Consider the following 21,227-nt stretch of genomic DNA (forward strand, 5'->3'; position numbering starts at 1 on the left):
CTGACAATGCAAAGTCTATTACTTTACTCTCACATTTTTGTTTGGAATTGTGAGCAAAATTATTTCGTATTAGTGTCCGTCCCCTTTGTACGTACCTATGTCTTTTAGTAGATTAGGTAAGGTCAGTCTTTGGATAATAATTATATTTTATCATAGGTCAAGTAACTATATCACATTGATAAACACGATGTATATCAGAAAACATTACACGATCATTAATTAGTATCATAATTGTTGTTCAATAGCATGAAAATTAAATACACAAACATTAACCACAAAGATATGTAGTACCAATTACAAATTACAAGTAACAATTAAATATTTCAGAAACTGAGTCACCAATATAGCCATGTGAACACATCTGCCAACACTTAGTAATATGATTTATTCGAGTATGAAGAGCCGAGTAAATAAACTTCTCTGCGTTCTATAGACCTTTCACAGCAATTAAAATTCAAATCAGGTGGTAAGATGTTAGATAAGGTCAGGTTAAATCAGAATCATTGGCATCGTGTCTCAGTCGCCGCCACATGAAAGGGCCGACCACACTGACTTGAATATGAGTATCTAATTTTCTAAACCTGATCAATTCTTACGCTTTCAAAGAATTTACGCAGTCGTATGGATAAAGTGATTCCTGTATCGAATAAGCGATACTTCATGTTTGAGTTATTTTGGGTACCTAATGTGATTAGGGATTTTCTTCAAGAGCATCCATCTTGAGTCACAGTACTTCATATACTTGATTCGTATTCATATTGCGAACTCTTTCGCAATGATTGAAAGTGGACTATTCTAGATGAATCTTTCCAAGATGCGTGAGAAATTTCTAGAAAATTATACTCTTATACATACATATATTACATAAAAAGTAGTAGGTATCCCTGCGGTAAAAATTGATACTGATGAGGTCCCTAGAGAAACGTAATAGGTATTTTTAGAGCATGTTTATCAATTTTCTTTTTCTATTTTACGTATAAACCAATAAGCGACTTAACATATTCCGCTTAAAATTGACAATAGCCGCATACTGGGACATTGTAGTCAGTCTTCACTAAAACATGAAACATTAGTAGATCTCGTACCTTTACTATGAAGTGCAGCACATACCTTTAGATAACGTAATTCTTACTATAAATTAACGAAGACCTACTGAACGCCCTACTCTACTACTTCACTCAACTATGTAGAGCACTGCACATCAAGCTACCCCAACCTGTTCAATATCTGTAGTCGGTTTTCAATTCTACTACCAAGTTATAAGGTTGAAAATCTATTAATGTTATGCTGGCAGCCGTACATAGTTAATTACGTGCAATTTATCAAAGGGCTCAATAACTCTCGATGCGTGTAGTACGCGTTGTTTGTAGTCGCGAGCTATCTCTTATCAATTTGGGTCGAGACAAGTTGTTGCAATGTTTCCTCCTTCGTGAGTACCTTTATGGATCCTTGTGTTAATGCCAACAAAAGGATCCGAAGAAAGTGGGTCAGTTTTGAAGCTCTTGTCTTTAAAGAACAGATTTGAGAGTGTCTATGTGTTTCGGTACTTAAGTAGGTCACACGATCGTTAAAGTAGGAAGATCCTGCCCGAGTGGACCACAAAATTGTGATTCGGTTAGGTAACGTCTTAAAAATGTGTTTCTTACCTTTTAGTTAGGAGTTGTTTTATACCTTTTTTGGCGTTAAACTCTACTGGAATTTATAACTTTTATCTCTTGGGAAATAGTGTAAGCTATAAGCAACTACTTACTAAAATTTGTTTGTAAATCATAATTCAGAAATATATGTTAATCCTATATATGTATGTAGATTCTAGATACTACCAGAAAATCTCATTTAAGATCTGGTTGATTACTTGATGAGCTGTCGACGTAAATGCCTTACAATTTACATTGACATCACTTCGGTCTCATTAGGGAAGCATTGAGGATTGACAAATTGACTAAACCAAATCTTGATACAGCACTCACGAGCGTGAGTACTTTACCTAAATTTTCCTGGAATAATTTGGTACAACACTACTATAGATCGAATTTAAGACGGTTGCCCTACATAATAATTCTCCAATTTACTGAAGTGTTTGTTTTACTGCTGGCTCGGATATTATTCAACGTAATAATTTCAGTAGCGTTATATACGTAGGTACGTACAAAATATGCCGCCATTTTGAACCAACAACACAATTAAGTAAAGTTCGCGTTTATTGTTTGCGTTTTATTTCACCAACGTTACGGCACTTTTATGGCATCTATGACGCATCGTGGCAGGTGACGGGAGCCTATTAATCTCGGATATAAGTTGATTACCATCACCATTGGTACTTCAATCGTTCCATTCAGTTCGTTTCCGTTCCAATAGCTTTCACGTCAATACCAGAAAATGTTATGACTTGTCGATATTTAACGACTCCTGGCATGACAATTTTAGATCTTTGCTGCCAAAATACGGGGTTTCCAGGATATAGCTAAATATTCATTTCAAAGTCCCATGGTATGACTAAGTACTTCTTATTTCTAAGTATTTCTGGACTTGACATTCGCAAACAAACCAACCATTGTGATTACAGGGATTAATTCCACGAGAAGTCGTAACTGTTCACGGAATATTGGTTGGTTTATACATTTTGAGCATGTAGAGTTTGAATAACTTCGCAAATGTTCTATACCTACTATTATTTTTTTCAATGACAATTTTAATTAAAAATTGCATTTATAATTATTTCCTTTTTCTTACATCAGGTTCAATGCAAATCGATTCCTCAGTACATAGCTAAGCCTTATGAACCGTTATCGTTTTCCATTTAATAAAAATGCGTAATGCATAAATAATGCACGCACTAGCCAGGCCAGGAAAATGACACTTATTTTAATTGAACTATGTGCTATTAATTTATCTTTATTGCTGTTATAATTTCCTGTTGAATTAATACTAAGAGCGATTTCCATTCATTACCTTTGAGAATACAAACTTGTCGACTTATGAATGGGTGTTTGGGCACATACTATTGTATATCTACATATCACACGGAACGTATTAAATAAACATTGCAATTGTCAAATACTTTATGTTCAATTTTAACACTACTGTTTACAACATGGACATTATATTTGGACTTTAGTAGCCGAGTACGCGTGGTTTTATTAGCTGTAATGTTATTTAAACATAATTACATATCTTGAGCAATACTTCCTAGTCTATTGCCGTCACAAACGAGGCTTGGGTCATAAAGTTATACTGTTGTTTAATACATTCACACATTACTGAAAGTTGATAGACTGAATGTATGATTACGATGATGACTTTAGCAACATTGAAGCAGTTTCTTGCTGACTGGTTCCTGGTAAATGTGACATTTCTCCATTTAAATTGTAGTTTTACTTGTACAATAAAACTTGGTTTCTAGCCTGGTGGCCATTAACCCCCACAGGTATTTACCATCAATATGAATTGATGGTGAAGGACGTTATTGCATTCTAATTGATCTGCTTACCTTACTTGATCGTAAAACCAATGATCAAAACACATTCATGATCTCACTTTATGCAGTGCACGAATATGCTTTTTAACACCATATAGTTTGCATTAACATTGTGTCATGGAAGCCTAGAAAGCTTAGAACGCCCGTTTCTCATGCATGAGGGTGCAGGTTCGAAACCTACCAGCGGCAAGTACCAATGTGACTTTTTCCGAGTTATATGTACTTTCTAAGATTACTTGTGCTATCTGGACTTATAACTTCTAATTATAAGTTTGAAGTCACCAACCCGCAGTGAGCAAGTGTGGTGATTATTGTTCAAACCTTCTCCGTGTGAGAAGAGGCCTTTGGTCAGCAGTGGCCACTTACAGACTATTGATGATGATATAACATTGTAGGAATCATTTTAACACTTCCCTAAAAACATGATTTTATATTACTTTTATATTAGTTTTTCAATTGTCATCAGTCAGTATTGATTGATTAGTTAAATAGTGGTAACAATATTGACTACAACTGGTTTACCTAAATAATTTAACCAGTCAAAAAACGATAAGTAATCAAATACATATAATAGAAGCTGTTTAGGTATACAAAAACCTACTAATATACTTACTAAAAACGTTATTAAGCTTTCAGATCCTGATTCGTTCAATCGGTTGTTATAAAAAGCACGCGAATAAAGTAGGAGTCTGGCGCCGTACATTTTTTGTTTAATTACCACCTATTACATAGTATGTCAGTACATTAGAGAATGTAAGCTGCACTGAAGTGATAATGATCGCAGACGTAACAGTCGATGAACACATCTCTCACCTTGAGTGAGGTCAACAGAGCCAATAGAGATCAAAATCATGTAATTATTGCGTATTTCTGTAATGTATGAACCAGTCTGTATGCTAAATGATACATTATTTACCTTATGATCCGATAATTGTATTTACTCGCTGGGAAAGCCCAAGAAAGAAACAATTATTACATTACATTAATAATATTATTGTTAGGTAATTTATTGATATTAATTAACAAGTAGATAATGTGTCGAATGAAATATTTGTTAATTGTGATTAAGAAAACATTACGTTCATTTAATGATAAAGTTATAATCAATTGATATACCTACCTACAAAACTAAGTAAAGTGATAAAACAATTTAGATTGTCTCACACCAAGCTGTCTGATTGATCCCGATGATATCATTACCAGATTTACTACAGAAATACAGGTACAGATGACAGAGGTGGCCATTCAATTTCGTTGATGTAGCACCGATCACATAGTACTGATTTATGATCGCATTCATACAAGGCGGTAAGATAATATCAAACTTCAAAGGCGGCAATTACAGTGATAAATGACAATTATTATTGTCTTGTCCTTTGCGAACAATAAATACACCTTCGAGAAGCGTGCGATATTATTTCTCGGGTGTTTATGATCATTAAGAACTATTGTCAGCAGTCAGCACCTATACACCGATATTTGAATTGAATGCTCCCGCAATCGCCACGCCGCTATCAGCTAGATTGATCAACAGATAGTTCAGATAAAATGATGCCGCTTAAATGAACGTCATTCAACGGTAGCGCCAAGGAATTCAATTACTAGGATTCATAACACGGTCTACTGGAGTGGAAGATTTCTACTCAGATCGTCAAAGAGCAATATAATAGACGCATATTTACGTTATCACAAAACAAACACGACTTCAGCAATTACTCATCTGAAACAACAATTGATTTCTTCGCCATATTTGCGTTTTACCGCAATACTCGTGAAACAACGGATAGAACAATAGTTCATACGAAATAATGATAATAATACCTCTTTTAACTAGGAAAATTGCTCATAGACCTAATGACAGAATGGTAAACCATTCTAAAGCATTCATCAGCTACACTCATAAAACAAACACGTTCCCTTCATAAGTCCATACCTAATAATTAGTCATTTGGAACAACGCATGTTGCTTTAACCAAATATGGTGAAAGCCACAATACCCTGACTAAGGGTACGCAAATAAAACGAACGGATACGATCAAAATGCTAAATCCCTAAACTATGCGTGAATGTCACTATACTGGCGGAGACGGACCAAAAATAGTAGTGTATAAGAGAATTCTTTATGAAGAACGCGTGCGTCATCGATACAGAGAAGGAAGTGCGTGTTGTTGGAACAGCGAACAGTCAAACACTTGATGGTGAGCCGCCCACGGCGACGCCTCGGCCGCGCTCGCCATCCGCCCGCTGCACTAACTGTGATTGACACCACATTAATACTATCCCGAGACGAAATGCAGACCTTTCTTAACAGTTTAAAATAAGGATAAACACACCACATGAAACAATTACCGTCTACATAATAATTTACAAATACCTCAACGTTATATAATACAGCGCCAGCAATGATTGACGTAATAAAATAGATCTATTTACATATATGTTTCAAGAACTACGAAAAATGGACGACTTTATCAACTAATCGATAACAAATATTTGCCATCCACTTTTAATGAGTGGTGCGCGTCATTGTTTTCTTTCAATTAGTGGTGAACTATTGGACCAATCAAGTCGACACAAGCAAAAAGTGAAATGTAAATAAAAAATAATTACATCATGATTGTTCTTCCTTCAAGCGCAGAATTATTGGGTCCTATGTTCTACTTTCATACCACCAACAAGAATGCTAAATACATACAGCAAACGTTTCTCTACTGCCATTTCGGTGAATTATAGTTTGTGACCATTAATAATATTTCAAGAACGCAATGATGCTTCTTTTCTGAAATAGAAACAAGGTTCATACTCGTTCATGCTTATACCTTTTAAGTACCTCCGATGCAGTCAAATTCGTAATTTTCCATAACCCTATATGTATGTGGTTTGTCAATACTAAGTAACAAATACTATTTCCAGTTAAGTAAGTAACCACAAGCTGGAAGTCGGTCTCCAGTTATTACCACTATTGCCGAACCAATGTATTTGTGTATTGAATTACTTGTTCTCGTAATTACCAATGTTGTGAATGACTAAAATAATACATGAAATAATTGCTTATATTAAAATTGGAGACCAAGTTGGTGGTATGGTGAAACACTGTCAACTTATTTTAATTTACAGAATGTAGAATGTAGAAACATTTCATTCAAATAATGAATGCTTTCTGTACCTATGTAGTATGAGTTTACTTTAAATCGAACGAAAACGAAACGATGAACGCGATCCGCACTATGATTGGTTGGTTCATTTGCGTCGACCAATCAGCGTTCTCGTTTCGTTTTCGTTAAACGTAAAGCAAATTCGTACTAAGAGTACCTACTGTTATTTCCTTATTCGTACTAACGCTTGGAAATTGTTTGTTCGAAAATTGATCGGCGGGTCACTCCTGGGAGGCATCGTTATGTTGTCATTATGTCGGACACAAATCGTTTTGTATTTAGGTACCTAGTCTGTATCGATTGTACTGTTTTGGCCTGTGTTTTATGGTCTCTTGTACCTATGTTCATTATTTTATTTCTCAACAAACTTTTTTAATAACTGAAAGATAATCAGAAATAATCCAGACTTTCACTAAGCTTGTTGTATAAATCCGCGTATGCCTAAATTGAATCTAACCGTCAAATCATATTGGCAAGAAAAAGCCAAAATATTGTTTCGATAAAATAAACATCGCCTCAGGAAATGTAATAATAGTGTTTCGATGAAAAGGAAATTATTTTTCCTACACGACCGTCTTGGGATCCCAGATATATTTTTTCTATTTCGTTTTGTTTGACCGGCTTATTCTATAAAAGAGCTTTCACTGTAATAACTGCTGTGGATTAACAGACACGATATGATCTAACTGGTGACAATACATTGATGTTCATTCCGTGCTTCCAAGCTATTAAGATTATTATCGGTTCCATAAAATTAACTGAAGGTTATGAAACGCTAACAACACACGTTGCACTATGATTTGCTCATAACAAACCTATAATTACATTCATGGCTTACAATACGCCCTTATAAATAGAGCTTTGTTTTAGCAAACGTTCCGCGCGGAAATTTCCCAAAAACAGTTTTCGAGATTCGGGAAAATCGCCAAATAGTTGTTGCTTACCTACAAACTGTGTTAACGTCAGTAATGAAATTAGTTGTGCTACAAACAAATCAAATGATAGTTTACTGCATACGATAATCATGGCATAAATCAAATTAACGATGCCTGAACGATATGCGTAGTTAAGTAATCAGCAAGCAAGTACGGAATTGAAATAAATAATACTTCGTAACTTATTGATTGTCTGGATATTTCTGAGATTTGTATCGTGCCCCTTAATGGTACGACTGCATGAGAAAATGTACTTAGGTTAAATTGATGCGTGAATACTTACTGAATCAAAGAAATTATGTTCTGTAGTTTAATATTTTAGAACATTGAGGTCTTAGTCGTCATAAGAACATTCACGATAATGGTATAAGAGTATAACGGATGTATGTGATTGTCGCAGGTCACGGCGCCCAAGTTCCCGGTGGTGATCAAGATAGGGCACGCGCACAGCGGCGTCGCCAAAGTGAAAGTGGACACGGTGGCTGACTTCCAGGTAACGATGCACATCACTCTCCCAGCTAAATAATGCTATAATGAATTACCATGCGTCTCACGAACTTCGTCCCACTTTACTGAGAAAACAACAAGGTAAAATATTTAAGGGATGAGTAACATAGTTTAAGAGTAACATTACTATGATTCATTGTAGTAGGAATATAAAGCTATTGTTACTAATGCTGTTTTTCTAGGATATCGCCGGAGTGGTGGCCATGCTCGGCACCTACTGCACCGTGGAGCCCTACATCGATGCGAAGTACGACATCCACATACAAAAAATCGGCACTAACTACAAAGCATTCATGTGAGTATCGTTACACTATATATATCTGCAGTAGTCTGGCGCCTGCGAGAAAGATCAAAGTAGTCTGCAATCCTGATTACAAACAAAATGGTGCAGGCGTTCTCAATGTTCGCGAACGGATGTTCGATATTGCGTCGATTTAAGAATGGTATTACGTGTGAAGTGTGATATCACATTTGGTGTTACGGCCGTCTATAAATAATTCATAAATATTTTCCAGGCGCAAATCTATATCGGGAAATTGGAAAACCAATCAGGGATCAGCGATGCTCGAAGCTATCGGCATGAACGACAGATATAAGATGTGGATCGACGAGGTTTGTATCTAACTTATCTATGTTTTGATTGCAACTTACTGACGGACAGCTGAATTGGATTATTGGATCTGAAAATAATAAGTACGTGGAACAGGTGCCATTTAATTTCCTCTTACAAACATAATTCATACATATACCTGTACACAATTAATTAAACATTCATAATAAAAATCGTGTGCCTACGTTAGTTACGACTTTCAATATCCATTAATTCACACGCGGAAATGTTCGTATCATGTTCTACTATTTATGAAATACTTTAATTGATTGTTACTTACCATAAATCCCTAGCTATCAGACACCGCATAATATTAGCATAGTATTAGGTACAAACTATTTATTGTATTTTATCCAGACGTCAGTAAATATAATCCATGGCAATAGGCGAAGATATTTTTTGTATTGAACTGATAAAAAATATTATTTATTGCAAATATTTACCGCTTAATGTTATCACGTACAAATTACTTTGTGGCCTAGAAATTCCGGCTCAACACAAATCTAGTAAATGACTACTGTAATGATAAAAGTGGATGATAATAGTATAATACCTCCCCCTTGGTTGGACCCTCATATCCTAGATTAACGGCATGCGTTCAGTATCCAAAACAACAGGAAGCAGGAAGCTTGGGGACCTACTTTCAACGGCAGTCTTGTTATAATCATGATTTATTGTAGGTGAGCGAGATATTCGGCGGTTTGGAAGTGTGCGCTTTGGAGCTGGTGGTAGGAAAAGACGGTCGCGAGCATATTATCGAGCTCAATGACTCCGCCACCTCCTTCATGGGCGACTCGCAGGAAGAAGATCGCCGCCATCTTGCCGAATTAGTGCTGCAGCGTATGCAGGTATGAGATTAAATTATTATGAAATTATGATGAAAAGAAATGAGATTTTTATAATATAAGTTTTGAAGATGTCTCTCAAAATTACCCCTCTTAGGGACATTTTTATGACATAGTCATTAAAAATAGAAAGTAAGGAGTCAGTTTTTATGTAGATAACACTATTAAAGTGCAGTAATCATTGATTTTCTATGCACAAGTCCTATAAAGATTTAATATGTATGTATATTACCTATATGCTCATTTGTTATATGAGTATGTTATTTCAATTTACTTTATCTTTATGTTGTTGATTTCCAGGCTGTATGCCGACCCGGTATAACGAAGACAACGTCGCGAAGCTCAGTGTCGGGCAGCTCTGCAGCAGGATCTCCGACAGAAGAGCGGGCTCCACCAGTCGGGGCCCCTGGGCCCCCGAGCGTGCCACCACCAGCGCCCCTAGCGTCTGCCGCCAGCATTGACCGCCCGTTGCCACCAATACCCGCGGAACCGTCGCAGCCGCCACCACCGCCTCTCACTCGGCGCGACTCACAGGGTAAAAAATGTACTAATACCACATCATCATTTACTATTTACCGTGTTTCTATTCCTAGTTTTGTTCACACGTAGTATTTGAGATGCACTAGATGTTATGAAACGTCAGATGTTTTTGTTACCATTGAGAAACTTTGATGTAAAGACATGATGTGATTGCAGTAAGTAACATTTTCCGTTCACAGCGTCCCAAGCTTCGACCGTGTCTTCAGCATCGGCTGCGCCCAGCACCACCAGCAGCACAGCTCCCACCGCGGCCCCACCGAGCGCGGGCTCCACCCCGGCCCGCGGGGGATTTGCCCGGCAGGGCTCTCTCAGTGCAGCGCTCACGGAAGACGCTGAAGATACTATGAAAAATCTACGCAAAACATTCGCTGGAATATTTGGGGACATGTAGGGTGACCAATCAAATCGGACAATAGACGATGTACTGGAAACATAAACCAATGTTTACTGAATAAAATCCTGATCTCTGAAAATTCCAATCGATACAAACAAGTGGTGCATCCTAATGAATTAAAATTCACTACACGTCTGTTGCCCGCAGCAGTAACGCTAAGGAATAATCATGACATACGATCTATTCAACCGGTCCACAACTAACTATGGACTTGTATTCTGAAGGTGTAACCCAAATTTAAGAATGTGTTTATGCCAATTTTAATTATATTGAAAATGCCAGTCAACTGCATCTATTCGAAAGGCTTTTCTTTCAAATAGTGCTGAATTCATCCTTATAAGAAACAGAATATTAAGCATAGATTAATGTATGATAACGATAGAATTTTATAATAAGTTTATTATAAATATGAAAATACGAATCAACTGAGCTGCATTGTGATCGAACCCGTTCGGTATTCGCGAGGCGCGTTGCCTCGCGTGTTGTAGTGTTTCTCTCTGTCTCCGACTCCCTTCTACACTCGCTGCACCTTCGTACGAGACCAGTACAATATCGGCATTTTATAAACACTATTCTCTTTTACTACATAGTTGTTATGGAAGACAAATAATTCAAAGCAATATTAGGATGGAACGACGACTAAAGACGACTTGTAACGGTTCTTTGGGAAGCTATCGATACCATAAATCGAAAGAAAGTTTCAAGTAATTCGATTGAACGTTTAAAAAAATACGTATGTAGTAAAAATCTGGAAATTCCGCGTTTTGTAAACGTTGCGATGGAAAAAAGAGATTTTATCCTGTCGTCCTGTGTTAGATCTAATTGTTGGCAATTGGGATATGAGCAATGCTATTGAAGACAATATTGTTAAACGCAAGAATTGATCCACATTTTATATATTATATTATACCTTATTACTAGTTGTATTTCATAGTCTTAAGAATATATTGTTATACCTATGTACGTCTTCGTATGTGTGAATCACGCTTCGTTTATCACGTAGCTATCTCGAATCAATATTGTTTATGCTACTTCTTCATGAATTATTGTATTTAGCATGTGGTGTGGAGACTTGTATCCATTATGACTACATAATTGTTATGTAACTATCATGGTTTTGTGGGACGACGATGATGGTGTCAACGAAGTGTGATGATTCGTCATATCAGAGTGACTCGGTGTGCATCTCGGCTTGTGCATTGTGCTATCATAACTATTCAAAGTTTAAAACTTTAAACTATTATAAAGTAATGTTATACTATTCTTTAGCTAATGCGAATCAAGTAGACAATTTCAATGTGTAGTTAATATTTCATTTACTTAATCACACTTTCGTAGAACATTCATGAATTATATATTAGTAAGTTTTAAGCGTTTTTATATAACAAACAGATAATATTATAACCAAGCCCACTTGTTATCGTAGATTTTACAACGAAAATAGTTATATACGTATACAAATGTAAGTTACTCATTACGTTAAGGCAACGGTCAGGAGCAAGCGTTAAGTTTGAGCAAAACAATAGGTACCTGCGTTTAGTTCGTTGAGATTATTAATTGATAACTTTTTTATATGGAACTGTCCTTCGTTGTTGGCGCCCTGGTACTGTCGTACTACAGTACTCAGGTTACCTTTAGGTAAATATACTATAATTTACTCTAGGTATGCACCGGTAGTTAGATTTTGACACGAATCCTTAGTATCGATAGCCACGATGTAGGTACGTGTAACTAATTACGTGTCTATAATGCGCAATTATGTAATTATTACGATTATTTCGTACGTATGAATTAAATTATAAATTCAATTATATTTAGTGAATGTTATGAATTTTCTTTTAGTACCTAATAGTTTATTTGTAGGAATAATTTGTTTAATTTTTATATTGGTTAAAGACTTCGACGTTTGTTAACTGTTAAGAGTATAATATAACACTCAAATTAATATAAATGCTGTTGTTGTTGTTGCTAACAAGTTATACATTATGTACTCAATATGGAAGTGGAGGATAATCGTTAAAGTAGTCACATTGCGGGAGCATTCGACCTGTGTCACGGCACGGGATACCTAAATAACGATTTATCGTGATTTATCTTCTAGATAACGGGCATGGCATGTCACAGTAAAAGTGGATGAACTATCTACTTAATTTTAGTACAACCAAAGGGTACGAAGTGCAGTACCATTTTTAAGACCCTTACAACAACTTAATGTTAGGAAATTTCTATGAAAATTTGCAATAAATTGATGTTAATTAAGTGACATCCATGCCCTAGTTCGGATGGAATATGTTAATGGAATTTGAATGCATGTTAATCTATATAATATGAATAATAATAAATACCTCTTTTGGTAAGTCAATACCGATACTGGTTATTTTATTTCCAACTGTCCCTTGTGTTACCGAATAGCCTCGAGAAGCAGGAGCAGGAACGGGGTGGTTTTTGGTCAGTAGTCTGACACTCCCTCTCGCCTCGCCCAGGGCGGAAGAAGTCATTGGATGATTTTATAATATCCGTACCTAGCAGGTTATCGGGCCCCTGACCCGAGAAACAAGAGCAGGAATCACAAAAAATTCAAGGCCATTTGAAAGAGACTATTTTTAACTACACATAAACGTTTGTCCTCTTGTAGCAAGCAAAAAGTAGGTGAAACTCAAATCACAGGTAACTGGTTACACTTATAATAAAATAAAAGAAAATTACATAACAATTAAACGATTTATTAAATATTTAAGCGTGGATTAATTTAAAAATTATTAATATCTTGAATAATATCTAAAACACTGAATAAAAACCACATCTACGTGTGAAAAATGCGTGATTAGTTAATTAAAATACAACTACTATATTTCTTTACATAATATGATGTTTCTTAAACCTCTCAGGAATTTTGATTCGAGAAGAAACCACATAGAGCAAAAACAATACGATTATCATAAACGTTTTCAATAAAATAATTACAACATTATTATGTTACGTAAATTACGAACTATAGATAAATTTATTTTAACAAAATCATTAAACTATTAGCTTTCTATATTCGAGAAGGTTTCGAAGATGTAATAAAAAATGCTCTACCTTCTATTACGATTTTTGATCAAAGCTAACATTAGTTCTTCAACATTTTAACTCGTCATTTTAACGATAAAATTACCATAAAATATTTTAAGTGAAGAGTTTAAAACATCATCAAAATTCTATCAAAACTATATGGCTGGAACGAAAAGATAAATAATCTACAAAAACCAATAAATATTAAAATGTGTTGAGCGCGAAACTCTTTGGTTAACATACACATTATAATTATATGATAGTGTGTGCGAGCTCATAAGTGATACCTAAGTAAGTGTCTTCATATTTATTTTGCAAGTTTCATAATGTATGAAGAACACAAAATAACAATAATTAACTTTGTCACTTGTATAGAGATTAGGGACGTTACCTATTCAAAAACGAGGTTAAAACAAACTGTCACAGTGCGTGTATGTTTACAACATCGTAATGACCATTCATGTATTAATGGAGATGGTTATTGGCCCTGAAAGAACATACATAATGTGAGGATAACATTTAACGATCGCCGACGAAATGGTCCTGGTTCTCAAAATGGTACTCGATCTTAGGTCCAGTTTGGAATTAAAATCCAGGTCCTCTTACCCTAATCCGTCCCGGTAAGTATCTACTAATATGTCAGTATATGATGTACTTGAAAACGCGTATGTGCACGTATGTATGTGTGACCTAACTACAGATTGCCTCATATTATAAACGTCATACCTCTGCCCTCTTTCTCGGTGTTACAAATCTGATACTATCAGGCCCAAATGCATAAACGATAACTTCCACATGATTTTCAGTTAACAATCTTTAAAAAAACGCCATCTATCCGCAGAGACTATAAACAAAAAATGGTTACAAAATCATTTGGCAGTATTTGATGTAGTTTTGAATACAATGTCATTGTGGAAAAATACTATGAATTTGGTAATTTCTAGCCTTATGAATTAGTTAATGATATTGACAGTATTTCTACGGGTAGCCAATTTGGTCCATGCCGGTGTTCAAGCTGTAGTTTCGATACATTCCCGCTGCCGACAGTCTGTTCGTGAACGTCTGTCCCGCGGGGAAGAACACAGATGGCACTGAATAGTATCCTGTAAGAAAATAAAAATATTACATAAGAATTTTCACATTATACAGCTACAATTTTTAACTAGGGTATAAATACGCGATAGATACGACTGGGTAGTCCGCGTATTTATACCCTAGTCCATACCAATCACAGGTGCCAAATATTGTATGCATAATCAAAGTTTATCCCATATCATACAGTAGCGGATAACACAATAAATTAAGAAAAAAATTGTTTGTCGGTATATGACATATAGCAGAATACACATTGTGTCTTGCGTAGATTTGCGTTCCGACATACAATGGGTTAAGTAAATATTATTTTAGGTAGATTGTGCATAATATATAGTATATATTATTATATGTATAGATCATGCACAATCTACATATTAATATAATAATAGAGTATATATTATATACTCTTCAAAAATACGCTATGTGAAACAAACTACAACAACTCGTGGCTATTTCTTGTAGGCTGAAAATCGTCAAGCCCTATCCTCCTACCAGTGTTCGGCATGCAAGAGGCGGTGATGGTAATCAGCGATCATCATAGCGAATTTAACCAAAAACATAAACACAACCACACAAAACCAGGAACAACAACTGTGGAATCTACAATAGAACAAAACAGATCCATTGACGAAATTATATTCTGCTAAACATTTTACTTAATCCTATGAAACAAAAAAAAATAATTAAAGAAACTTAAACGAATGCAAGCTTGCCTAACAGTAATACTATAAATAGGTTTAACTTTAAAAAAAATCGAATTAGATATAAATGCTAATATTTCTCAAGATGTGCATACAATGCATGCAAAAGTGTTAAAAGCCTAATAATTTGATCAGGTACATTGTCACCAATTTTTAAACATTTGAGCGATCGGCCGCCGTGTTCAAAGAATAATTCCGAAACATTCCAGATCTTTGCAATCCCTCAGAGAATGATTGCCTTAGAGGGAAATAGTCAGAGGTAACTGAATGCCAACCTAAAAAAAATAGAAAAAAAGAAAAACAAGATAAAAAGAGAAAGATAAAATCCTTTAAAAAATATCCAAATATTCCATTTGTTTACCACCTATGATCGCTGTAAATACATGTATTAAAAAAAATGCTACCTCGGAATAGTTGTAGCTTAAAGTACTTGTAGCTCTTATTTTCATAAAACATAGCTAAGAGTCACTATGATGTATAAAGCTTTGGATTAAAATGAGCAGCACTCAAATCCGTTAAGTCATTCAGGCTGGAGCTCTATGGCGCCACAGATCGAAAAAGAAATAGGTTAAAATTATAACACTTCGGAGGTAAGAAGGACGTACATAATGCATTATTTTCCCCAATCTATCAACGTAACGAATAGACTAACCTTTTATACCTTCGTCGGACATCAGTTCAATTTATTACGTAGAAACTTATAGAAAGTCAAAGCATTTATTTCAATTAATCCCAAATTAGGCACTTTTGAAACGTCAAATTGAATTATCCGCCAGTCTGTCTGTCAGTGAAGCTAGGTGCTCGTTCCAAAGTGTAGCTTCGAATGAAGAAGAACGAGCAAGAAACTTCGTACCTACATATTTTTATCAACTAGATACATATTTTTCAAATATTTTAACGTTTATCTTGATTCCAATCAAAGTAACACACGAAATACATTTAATCTATTCATAAATACTCAGTGGTTAAATTTTATTATGTATATACTTTTTAATGAAATTGAACCGATTAACAAAATGGTGTTTCTGATATTTCTTTAATTTTTTTAAAGATAATCAAATAAGCTTAAGCTACAAGTTTGTTTACCTGGGGGATACCATCCGTATTCATTGGAACTGGTTCTATAAAATGGATGTTGCTTACTCACTTGACACCCATAGCCGTTAAACCAATCTGTAACAAATAACCGAACAATAATTAAGTAAATTATCACAGAAAATAACTACCGATAAAAGAATAAGTACTAACTAAACCCGCGCTGTTTCTCCTGATGGGTACATGTGTAACTATGTAAGTACCTGGATTTATTTTTTATAACCTGATTGTTAGGACTAGCATGTTCTTATTCATTAATATTATTTGATAGCTATCCCAAAAATCCTTTGGTTACCACTGCCTACCCTTTCGGAGATAAAAAACCGTGACGTTGCATCGTTAGATCAATATTTTTTTTCTTTCCTAGGCAGTTTTCCAAATAACGAGAGGTTAATGGTGCCCCTAATTATGCAACACAAATCATTTCTAAATCATTCGGTAAGACTTTCATATAAGTATTTCTGTAAAATACAAAATGCAGCATACAATATCAGAACAAAGTCTTGAAAACGAAGGAACTATTGAAAGTGTTCACTCATGTATAAAATACGGGATTCAAGAAGCATTTCGCTTCTATTATGTAAGTTAGCACGTGCTAGGGTTTACAATCTCCGGATAGATGTGAAGATATATATTTTCATTGTAGCAAAATGAGAGTTGAAAGTAGAGAATGTTAATAAATTATTCCACGGCTGTAATCCCGGATAAGAAGTACTGCTGAAGCTACATTCGTTTATTCATTATTGATTAGGAAGGTACCCGCATTGTTTTTAACGAGTTTCGCCTAAAGGATCAATGACACTATTACTAAGTCTTTTTTCATCGCAAATAACAAGATACTTAAAATAATTTTATTGCGAAATCTTAAGGTATTATGAGTGGTACTTCTCTCGCCTTAGGCGAGGTGCGGGGGAGTGTTAGACTCTTGCTGACTAAAAACAATCCCATTGCTACTCCTGCTTTTTAAGCCGGAGCCCCTGTAAACCCGCTAGGTAGTCCGCAGCTCCGGATCAAGAAGTACTTTTACGTATAAGTAAACATTTACTTTTACATTCATATAGTACCGTATTTACAAATTCGATGTAGTTACAGATAAATCATGACCTAGATTAGTGCATAGAATACCTAGATTTTCCCTAAACAAAACGCGAGTGATGCAATAGAAACAAAAAAGGTTGTTTATCCGCCAATAGCAGAAACAGAACTGTACAAAATTCGTATATACGAGTACCTATTATAATTTACTAGCTACTTCCGCGCGGTGTCACCCGCTCTGCTTGGTTTCTATTGGTCATAGCGTGATGTTTTATAGCCTATAGCCTTCCTCGATAAATGCACTCCAACACAAAAATAATTTCAAATCGGACCAGTAGTTCCGGAGATTAACGCGTTTAAACAAACAAACAAACAAACAAACTCTTCAGCTTTATAATATTAGTATAGATTGTTCCTAACGCGAACCTTATTTTTTTAACTTTTATATCCAATAAATATTATTTTTGCAGTTTACAAACTCAACGATTCTACTTTTGCCAACGGTCTAGTCCCTAGTCCTTATGTTTAGTGTTACCACTTCACCAATTACCGATAATTGTTTTAAATAAGAAGTTGTTCAACAAAATATACATAAAATATATTTGTATGTAAATGTAGGGTCTGCGTTTGAATGAGTAGTGCGTAACGCTTGCGACAGAGTGACGACAAAACGTCCGCATCATCACGTATCATACGCCGGCGCCTCACTGTCGGGACCGTCCTTGTGAAAACAATTGTTCTTCTGTAGTAGCGAATGGCAAATATCACGATGATTGTGCAATTGTTCACAATATTAATATATTACTGTTCAATAATATACTTAAATAACTCTGCACCTATGTCATTTACCTGAAAAGACTCAAAACACTAAGGACCTAATTATACTTATACGTTTGATTATGTTCTTAGAATTATGTAAATTCAAAATTCCAGTTAAACAAGTTAGTTAGAGTTGCAATCAGGTAGAAAAATTTAGTTTCCCCGATGAAGCTAATTAATATTAAAGTTCTATTTCACGGTGTTACATCAATAATAAATAAAATCGAAATAAAATCAGGCTCTAAGTCGCCGCGTCTGCGCACGCTGCTCATAATGAAGAGTCCCTCTGTGATTCGAAACTAGTAGAGCTTTTCTTCATTAATTTACGTGAGTAAACCGTAATTTTTAGTTAATTTACTATGTCTCACGATTGTTATTACAAAAATATACATCTACATTGTAATTTTCTCAAACTTCGCTAAGTCTATTTAGTCCATACGACCGGATGGCGTTATGGGCATAGTTAGTTCTCTCATACATAACTTGGTTATATGAACCATATACCATATTCCGTCCGGCCCCTCACTTGGTACGACAAGCATTTATGTTGTTATTGTACACTAAGTGCGCGTTTGTCCCTGGCCTAGTCCAGAAATCCGGACCCAAGGTTAGTTAGAGGCCAACTGACTAAAGATTTTTCTGACGAACAATTTGCTCGTTCAAAAAAAGACGTCGTAGTTACATAAGTTCAATAAACATGGCTTATCATTAAGTTTAGTCTCAATGTTGTGAATTTTTATATTTTGTTGCATGGGATTGTTTTGTAGAAAAAATTAAATATTTAGTTATTTTGTTTATGTTTTGGATCTCTATCTACCAAACTTTATGTTACTGGTAGTTGATAAAGCGACATGAAAGATGTCTTTAAAATAGGTTTATGCTTTTCTATTGGATGATAATATAATAAATAATTATAATTCTTTCAGAAATTCACAAGACCAACATTTACACGAGTCTTAAATAAACTTGACATTTTTCTATTTTCATCATGCTCATTTGAATATTTAGATGAAAAGTTTTTCCCTTATTATTTATATTTATACCTATCAGTGGCCACGAAACTGAAATTACTTGGTAAACTTGGATCGAGTGCTGAATGAAATTTTATTTGATAAACCCTGTTTTCGAAAACTTTTTGATGAATTTAATTATAAGTAATTCAAAGAAATAGGACGCTTCACCGCGCCGCCGTCCAAATTATTTTTCGATAGGTCATATTTTGACAAGTTCTAGGAAAAAAATATTGAAAATAGAAGTTTAATATGTTCACAGATGGAAAATAAACTATGAAAGTCAATATAGAAGTCATCTCCGAATTCCCAATTAACGGCTACCATCTAGACTCAGATGGATAAGCATTCATAACGAGCAGCAATCAACTGGAAAATCGCATAATTGGTCAAATCAAAATTTCCCACTCATCTTAGCTACCTTTAATATGTTATCCCAGTTGATTATTTAGGATCGTAAATATTAGAAGAACCAATTAAAGAAAATAATAGAAATTTTTAAATAGGCTATAATCTCAAAGGATGGTGGGCCTACAATTCCTACAAACAAATTTCGACGTACAAATGTAAGCTACATACATATAATAATCTGGACCTGGATAATTATAATAATAAATTACATAGGCTGATAAACTTACGAGGATGTTCAAATCTTTTTGGGAGATTGCAGGTGGTAAACAGGTCAGAAGTCTTTACATTTCGCTTAGCGATTTCTTCCTTGGCGGATTGTTTGTCAGTGCACGTTGCAGAACAGAATCCGGGCTGAGAGCCTGGTTGAGCAGGAACAGGAAGGCTTGGATCTTGCGGCTGGTCTGGCTGGCCTCCCTGCTGTCCTTCAGCCATTTTCCCCTCAAACTTTCCAAGTGTAAAGAACTCGTCTCAATATCACTCAATCTCAAAGCAAGTATCGTATTTAATTTCGCAAGAATCGGACGATTGATCCACAAACAATGGCGTTGTCGTGACAACTTGACTGATTTGTTTACCCTGGCAACGTTATTACATTGTTATTCGAAAAGTATCGAATATTGAGAATTGAGAAAAATGTTTTTGCCATTAAAATATTTACCAATGGTTTAGGGTGTTTTTCTACCAGAGATATGCTATGCTATGTTGCTATGGATACGTTTTGCTTCCACCAAACTTATTCATTGGTACACATAGTTTAGCACTAGTTTATAAGATGCGTGCTATGGATGGCTTCTCTGCTATCGTTACATCGCATACTCGAGCTGCGCATCTTCCTCGCACAGCTACTTTGCGGCCGCGCATCTTCACACCACATATTATTCGCACAGCTTTTTAGTATCTGTCACATACTTAGTGGAAACAATCACATAATTTCACAGCTTAGCTATTACATCTTCGTAGCATAGCCACATAGCACATTTCTGGTGGAAAAGCACCCTTAAGCTAATATTTGGGTTAATTTTAAAATAATACTAGTTAGTTAGTAGTAAAAGAAGTATTTTGCGTGGTTATGATGATTGCACAATGCTTATGGTAATATTAAAATTCAAGGATCGCCGTGCAATAATTAAGTTGGGCTTCAAAAAACAAGTAGCCTTATCAGTACTCCATACTTAAAATATAAAGATCATCGTATACAAGAAGGAATAGTTTATTATTTTTTTTTAGCAGTAAACTGCATTTCACTGATAGCAAAGAGCTTTTATAATAAAAAGGATTAACTTCGTAAGTTTTCCTTAGAGTTTAGAGAGTAGAGAGAGATGCAAAACCACATTAAAGAAGTAATTGTTTCTTTACCTGACTATTTGCTTTATTGAAATTTTAGGAGCTAGGTAGGAGAGCCTAGTGTCCTAATAGTTAGGGTTTCTTCTTAGATAGTTGTTAATAAAACTCCGGCGAGAGATGAGTCAAGAATGTTCGATTTATTCCAGAACAACGCTTTTTATACTAATATTTACATATGTACAACAATATGTATATTTTG

The 21,227-nt window shown here is 35.2% G+C and overlaps 2 protein-coding genes across 2 annotated transcripts in view; one reads left to right on the forward strand and one right to left on the reverse strand.

Annotated features, from left to right (window-relative positions):
* Positions 1-12,832, forward strand: part of LOC118261729 (synapsin) — a 63,793-nt gene extending 50,961 nt beyond the window's left edge. Inside the window, exons 9-14 of the mRNA XM_050701516.1 lie at positions 7,969-8,061; positions 8,258-8,370; positions 8,591-8,687; positions 9,366-9,533; positions 9,831-10,065; positions 10,250-12,832. Coding sequence (XP_050557473.1) covers positions 7,969-8,061; positions 8,258-8,370; positions 8,591-8,687; positions 9,366-9,533; positions 9,831-10,065; positions 10,250-10,461 — 918 coding nt within the window. The 3' untranslated portion in view covers positions 10,462-12,832. The remainder of the gene's footprint in view (positions 1-7,968; positions 8,062-8,257; positions 8,371-8,590; positions 8,688-9,365; positions 9,534-9,830; positions 10,066-10,249) is intronic.
* A 1,333-nt stretch (positions 12,833-14,165) lies between these two features.
* LOC118282443 (piercer of microtubule wall 1 protein) lies at positions 14,166-20,263 on the reverse strand. The gene is made up of 3 exons (XM_035603521.2): positions 19,912-20,263; positions 16,401-16,487; positions 14,166-14,621 (listed from the first exon to the last, which is right to left on the reverse strand). Exons 1-3 carry the CDS (start codon positions 20,114-20,116, stop codon positions 14,497-14,499), a joined length of 417 nt encoding a protein of 138 aa, XP_035459414.2. The 5' UTR covers positions 20,117-20,263; the 3' UTR covers positions 14,166-14,496.
* Positions 20,264-21,227: the final 964 nt, after the last annotated feature.

This window comes from Spodoptera frugiperda, chromosome 20 (assembly GCF_023101765.2).
Source record: "Spodoptera frugiperda isolate SF20-4 chromosome 20, AGI-APGP_CSIRO_Sfru_2.0, whole genome shotgun sequence".
Classification (NCBI taxonomy): Eukaryota; Metazoa; Arthropoda; class Insecta; order Lepidoptera; family Noctuidae; genus Spodoptera; species Spodoptera frugiperda.

Excerpts from the sequence above, each read along its gene's own strand:
- LOC118282443 (XM_035603521.2), bottom strand. The coding sequence starts at position 20,116 with ATGGCTGAAGGACAGCAGGGAGGCCAGCCAGACCAGCCGCAAGATCCA. Across the intron at positions 16,488-19,911 it reads AAAAAGATTTGAACATCCTC|ATTGGTTTAACGGCTATGGG; the intron begins GTAAGTTTATCA and ends TATTTGTTACAG. Across the intron at positions 14,622-16,400 it reads ATACGGATGGTATCCCCCAG|GATACTATTCAGTGCCATCT; the intron begins GTAAACAAACTT and ends ATTTTCTTACAG.